The sequence below is a fragment of the Galleria mellonella genome, unplaced genomic scaffold (assembly GCF_026898425.1).
Source record: "Galleria mellonella isolate WM207_F2 unplaced genomic scaffold, CSIRO_AGI_GalMel_v1 utg223, whole genome shotgun sequence".
Classification (NCBI taxonomy): domain Eukaryota; kingdom Metazoa; phylum Arthropoda; class Insecta; order Lepidoptera; family Pyralidae; genus Galleria; species Galleria mellonella.
Genome location: NW_026442042.1, coordinates 4,526,527 through 4,533,418, shown reverse-complemented (window position 1 = coordinate 4,533,418; position 6,892 = coordinate 4,526,527). Strand labels below are relative to the sequence as shown.

At 44.2% G+C, this 6,892-nt stretch overlaps 1 protein-coding gene across 1 annotated transcript; it reads left to right on the top strand.

Annotated features, from left to right (window-relative positions):
* The first annotated feature begins 1,480 nt into the window (after window positions 1-1,480).
* LOC128200615 (uncharacterized) lies at window positions 1,481-6,650 on the top strand. The gene is made up of 2 exons (XM_052894607.1): window positions 1,481-2,886; window positions 2,999-6,650. Exons 1-2 carry the CDS (start codon window positions 1,481-1,483, stop codon window positions 6,648-6,650), a joined length of 5,058 nt encoding a protein of 1,685 aa, XP_052750567.1.
* The last annotated feature ends 242 nt before the right edge of the window (window positions 6,651-6,892 follow it).

Sequence of the window (6,892 nt, the reverse complement as noted above, 5' to 3'; positions counted from 1 at the left end):
CGCGGATCCAAAGTTCACTTTCGAACCGAGGTTACTTGGTGAGTAGTCGCGAAACACAAATCATCGATTTTCACCCCAATTTTCGCTGTCCACCCCCAAGTGTGATACATCATAAGTCGTGTCTCGCCGTCCTCCATCCATCGTCGTACCTTTCATACGTCTCGCTTTCACTCGCCCATACAACCGACTTTGAAAAACGTGAATTTTTCACGTTTTTCCCGCATAACTTTCGAATTTTCCTCCCGCGCCTGTCCCGATTCTTTCGTTTCTGCCATCCACCCGTCGCCCCGCGTCCGACGAGCCCACTCTCGGCCCGATCGGAGCAACTTTCCCCACCTAAATCACACTTTGTCTCTTCAAAATATTAAAATCGAATTTTTTTGACAGTTTTTCGTACCTAACTCAAAATTTTTGTTCACCCCCTATACAGTTTCTCGACGTCATCGTTAAAATCTGATTTTTCCGCGTCTTTTGACATATAACACACCTACCTACTTGCCGCGGATCCAAAGTTCACTTTCGAACCGAGGTTACTTGGTGAGTAGTCGCGAAACACAAATCATCGATTTTCACCCCAATTTTCGCTGTCCACCCCCAAGTGTGATACATCATAAGTCGTGTCTCGCCGTCCTCCATCCATCGTCGTACCTTTCATACGTCTCGCTTTCACTCGCCCATACAACCGACTTTGAAAAACGTGAATTTTTCACGTTTTTCCCGCATAACTTTCGAATTTTCCTCCCGCGCCTGTCCCGATTCTTTCGTTTCTGCCATCCACCCGTCGCCCCGCGTCCGACGAGCCCACTCTCGGCCCGATCGGAGCAACTTTCGGCCCTCCCACCCACCCAGTTGTCATTACTTAAGAAGGCTAACTTCCGTTAGAGGAATTCTATAGTTGAAAAAAAATTTTATCTCGAATTTTAACACGTTTTGCTGGTTTCCGTTCTCAAATTTATAGTTTTGTTGCTTCCCATAGTTACTTACCGTTTTCCCACCCCCTATCCCCCCTTCTCACCTTTACCGCTGTGAATCTAACATAACCTAACCAAAGACGATAAATTTGACCTCACATTCATCGTATTTTGGTTACCCACCCCCAAGTGTGATACCTTGTCGTTCGTGTCTCGCGATCCTCTATCGAACACCATATCTCTCATTCTTCTCTCTCATACACGCCCCTACAACCATCATCCAAAATCGTAAAATTTTCACGTTTTGCAGGGTTAATATTCAAAATTTGTTCCCACACCATATCCAAATTATATTATATCTACATACTTCTCTTCGCCCCTCGTCCAACCACTCTCGGCCCGATTGGACCAAGTTTTCGAGAATAACGTTCGAAATTCATTGCCACATATATCTCTCTTTTTATATCAATTATATAGATTATTAATAATAATTGTGTTTTCTCTTCTCTATCTGTCACCTTCCCATTCTTCCCTTAGTTTCATCCCATCTCAGTTTAGGAGACATCACCATGCCGATAAATAGGACGCCAGTCAGACGGCCAATTAATCTTCCATCTGACGTTTCTGCCAGGCGGAAGGAAGTTTCCTCCCCTATTGAGGACATACAGTCTAGCTTGCTCTCCTCTCCATGTCCCGAGTCCAGTCCATCTTCGACTCCTACACTTAGATTTGAGGAGGATCCCTTTTCACCACTGATGCCTACTACTTCGAACAACCCACCTGGTTCCCTTTTTTCCTCATGCCCGACAACAGAACAAAAGCCACAACCAGAATGCCTGGAGAAAATCCAACAACTAGCTTTGAGTATCGCGAGCACGCTACGATTCTCAAAAAGCGTCACGGCTGAAAATCGTAACAAGGTCATTGAAATAGCTCATGAAATTGCTAAATTGGCAAGTGGTACTATGGCCGCCCAGCTAGAGGTCGCTACAGACACGCTAGATGTTCTGAAAAGAGAAATTGGCTCAGTACGTGCAGATGTGATGGACATAAAAAATATCTTAACGGCCGGCACTTCTGCATCTGCAGACTCTCACGAAGGTGCAACAATTGCCGGTGAGGTAGTTGAAGGAGTTCGCAAAGAAATCGACAAGCTTGTCACCTACGAGCGTGCCCTCGCGTCGTGTACAACAACCTACGCTGACAAGGCTAGGATCATCCCGCCTAAGAAGCCGGCTGCATCCAGACCAGCAATTATAGTATCATCAACTGACCCCGCTGGATCCTCAGCTCACTACACTCTGAACACTATTAGGAAGAAACTGCTCTTTAGGAATATCGGTTATACCCCGTACAGAGTAGCCACAATTACGCATGGCCGAGTTCGACTCGAGTTTGACAACACTCAGCAGCAGAAAGACACATTGGAAAGACTCAAGTCCATTCCGGAACTACAGGCCGAGTCCGTCAAGAAAAGCCTCCCTTTGATCATTCTCAAAGGAATTCACAAGGACCTGCCCTCAACAGAATTGATTGATACCTTACTCGATCAAAATCCAAGCGTTAAAGAAGCAGCAACCTCAGAAACGGATGCCCAGTTAAGTTTTTTGAAAAATAATAGGAACCCTGTGTTATATAACGCCGTCCTACGAGTTACTCCTGCCATCTGGAGAGCCATTATGACCTTGGAAAGGGTCAATTTGGACTTTCAACGCGTTAGAGTAGATAACTTCTCCCCGTTTAGGCAATGCTTTAACTGTCTAAAGTTCGGCCATACTCGAGCTAAATGCGATGCCAAGGATGTCTGCTGCTCTCATTGCGCTGGCGCTCACGCCATCAACGTCTGCCCTGTTCGCAACGACAACAGTAAAATATGCTGTGTTAACTGTAACGCTTACAACCAAAACACTAGAGCCAAAGTATCAACGTCCCACAGTGCTACATCTAGTTCCTGCCCTAGGATTTTAGCTGTAAGGCAGGCAATTGCAAACAACACAAACTATGGTTAACTTAAGTCGCTGCAATATACAAAATTCTAAACATCATGAAATTAATATATTACAATGTAACGTAGCCCGATGTTTCAGGGCACAACATGAGCTTATGCAGAATTTCAACTCGGGCAACTACGACGCTGCGCTTATATGTGAGCCCTATACCGGTAGTAGAAACTTCATGGGAAACCCATATGACCATCATATTTTTCAATATCCATCTAACTCTCGAGTTAAGGCTTGTATCGTCATAAAAAAGGGTCTTATTAGCGCTATTGGATTAGCAGAGCACTCATCCGCCAACGTTTGCACGATCCAAGTAAATACGGCTGGCAAGAAACTTTTCCTTAGTTGCGTTTATTTAGAACCTAGATATGGCAATCAGGCAGACAAGCACACTACTATGACTGGACCACAGGCGCTATTAAAGCTGGAAGCTTTTATTCGTACTACTGCCGATGCTATGCATTTGATTTGTGGAGATTTTAATGGATGGCATACGGCATGGGGCTCTGCTTCTGTCAATTCAAGAGGCAATGAAATCATGGATTTCATAATCGCCAATGACTTGATCATCTGTAATCAAGGCTCAGAACCCACATTCACAACTACAACGCACGGGCAATTACGGGAATCCATAATCGATCTCACACTGGCGACTGCCGGAGCGTCTCCCAGAATGCGTAACTGGCAAGTTAACAGAGAGATTTGTCCATCATCTGACCACCATGCCATTGAGTTCGTGTACACAATCCGAGGGCGAGAGCTTCGTTGTAACCAAACCACCACCACATACAGATTTAATACTAACAATATCGAATGGAACAACCTCAAAGCACCGTTCATGGATCATCTAATTCAAACTGAAATAACGACTCAAAACGTTGAAGCCATGAACGAGGAACAGCTGGAAAGCTTTGTAGTAACTTTTATCAGTGCTATTCAAGCTGCATGCGAGAAACTTCTGCCTCGATTTCGTGCCCGAGCTCCGCGATGCCCTTGGTGGAATAATGAGCTTCAGAGTAAAAAATTAGAGGTAGTAAAAAACCACCACCTTCTACAACGTCTCAAGCGTAGGGGAAAACCTATGGAACAAGCCCTGGCAGAGAAGAACCGGCTTAAAGAGGAATACTCTAAGATGTTTAACGAGGCCTCCACACGACACTTCAGACAATTTTGTGCTCAACAGGGTAAAGAGGATGTCTGGGCGGTCACCAATCGCATAATTAAATCTGTTCCAGCACCTCAGCCACCCTCTACCCTGAGACTGCCGGACGGTACATACACCCAGAACTCAGTAGAAACGGCAAAGGTACTGCTCGACAGATTTTTCCCGGATGACACGCCAGATACTCGAGAAATACATGGAGTACGGCGAATCGAGTCAAAATATGAACCACACACTGAGCCGGAGCCACGGTATACGACTGACGAGGTCCATAGGGCGATTAGTGAAATGAGTCCGAGAAAGGCACCTGGTCCTGACCACCTCACAGCGGACATTTGCCAGTTCGTAGTGGAATGTTTTCCTGAACTAGTAACATCTATTATGAACAGATGTCTTACGTTGGGGTATTTTCCAAGAGTATGGAAATCTGCTATCATTAAACTAATTCCCAAGTCCGGCGGAGGGGACTTCTCAGATCTTTCATCATTATCATTTCGTCCCATAGGTCTTCTCAATTTATTTGGTAAGCTCTTGGAAAAGCTCACAATCGGCAGATTATCTTTTCATATGCACGCGAATAATAATTTTAACCCAAATCAGTACGGCTTCAAATCTCAAACGTCAACTGTTAACGCCTTATATGACGCCATCGACCATATCAGACAAGGCATTGCGAGCGGTCACCAGGTAGCCGCTGTGTCTCTTGATATAAAGGCAGCTTTTGATAATGCCTGGTGGCCGCTCATCCTCTGTCGTTTGCAGCGTATTGGTTGCCCCTCCAACATCTATCGACTGATGGCCAGTTACTTGGAGGATCGTATCGCTACTTTTAATTATGCAGATACCTCGATTAATAAACTACTTACTAGAGGATGCATCCAGGGGTCGGTCTGCGGACCTTTCCTCTGGAACTTGATTCTGGATGAATTACTGGAAATGGAGCTTCCCATTGGCTGCAGGCTGCAAGCATATGCCGATGATGTCCTGCTTGTAGCTACAGCTAAGAATGAAAGCAAGTTACAGGAAATAATCAACACTGCTTTAGAGCAAATACAGGAATGGGGTCTTGATGCCAAACTGACTTTCAATCCAGTCAAAACGCAAGCGGTAGCATTCACTACTAGGGCCGCTCGATGCAATCTTTACATGAATGCACACCCCATACAGTTTCACGACTACATAAAGATACTAGGTATAAAAATTGACCGTCGTCTCAAGTTCACGCACCACGTCAACCATATCATAAATAAAGCTAAAAAATTGTTTTCCAAATTAATTATATTTACCAGGCCAACTTGGGGTATTTGCTCTGAGAATATCAAAATTATCTACAATCAGGTGATACAGCCAATTATCTGCTACGGCGCTTCCATATGGCACTCTGCGCTTAAATATAAATTTTGCCAAAAAAAGCTAATATCCTTGCAGCGTGGCTTTGCCGTGAGAATAGTGAGGGGCTTCCGAACACTGAGCACAGAGGTCGCTATAATTCTTGCTCAACTCACACCCATTTGCTCTAAAGTGGAAGAAGTGGCAGAAATTGAAAGGGCTCGAGTGACTCGGGCGACTAAGATTTTACCCGATGCGATCCAGTGGGACTCCCCGGCACCCATAAGCGATCTGCTACATCCAGCACTGCGAAAGAAGATTAGTTTCGCCGAGGTCACTTCCACCGAAGAACTCACGACATTCCTAGATCCGCAATGTTATGCCGTGTATACAGATGGCAGCAAACGAGAGGAGGGTGTAGGAGCTGCTATAGTCGCTCATCATCTTAATAGAAAATTGTATACTAAAAAACTAAAGCTTCACCCTACTTGTTCTGTGTTTCAGGCAGAGCTCCTGGCCATTAAGCATGCTTGCGAATGGGTTCTCAAAGGTGAGCATACTCCGGCTGTAGTAATGTCCGACAGCAAGTCTTCCTTAATGGAAATTAGCAACCCAAACAGCACCAACTCGCTGGTCGTCGATATTCACGCATCTTTACATGAAGCTGATTCACGAGGCTTGACAATATCCTTCGCGTGGCTCCGCTCTCACGTCGGAATCGACGGCAATGAAGCAGCAGATACTGCCGCTAGAGCCGCGGCTGTGGGACGCTCCGCGACTGCATTCTCACTATTCCCTATGTCCTACGTAAAACATCATTATCAAACACTGGGCAAGGATGCAGAGAGACGGATGTTTGAAGACCCTAACAAGTGCTGCCACCTAAAAAAGTGGTGCCCATCATTTGATATACTCCAAGAGGTCCTAAGCGTATTGAAACCTGACTTTTACATTACACAACTTTTAAGTAACCATGGCTATCATAAGGAATACCTTTGCAGATTTCATATAACAACTGATGAATTATGCCCATGTAATAACACCGACATTCAGAACCTTGAACACCTCCTGAAATACTGTCCCCGTTTCGCCAGCAGCCGTTTAAATCACCAACTAGCGTGCCAACTATTAAACATTACGGAACCATACTCTCTTCAGCACATAATCAAGAAGGAAAACAGTACTAATTCATTCAAAACGCATTTGGTAAATATAATAGATAGCCTAAAGGCATTTAATAACACGTAATAATAAACTTATACAAACTATATTTATATATATTCCCCCTGATATACTATTATGTAAGTATAATAAACCTAAATACATATATATTTATATATATTTAACTATCCAGTGCTTCTAATAAAATGCGCTCAAACTTTATATGTGTTATAATACAATTCTTCATATGCGAAATACAAGGGGAAAACCCGATGTAAACCACTAGCATTGGGATTTTCAAATACCCTTACATATAAAAAAACCGCAGT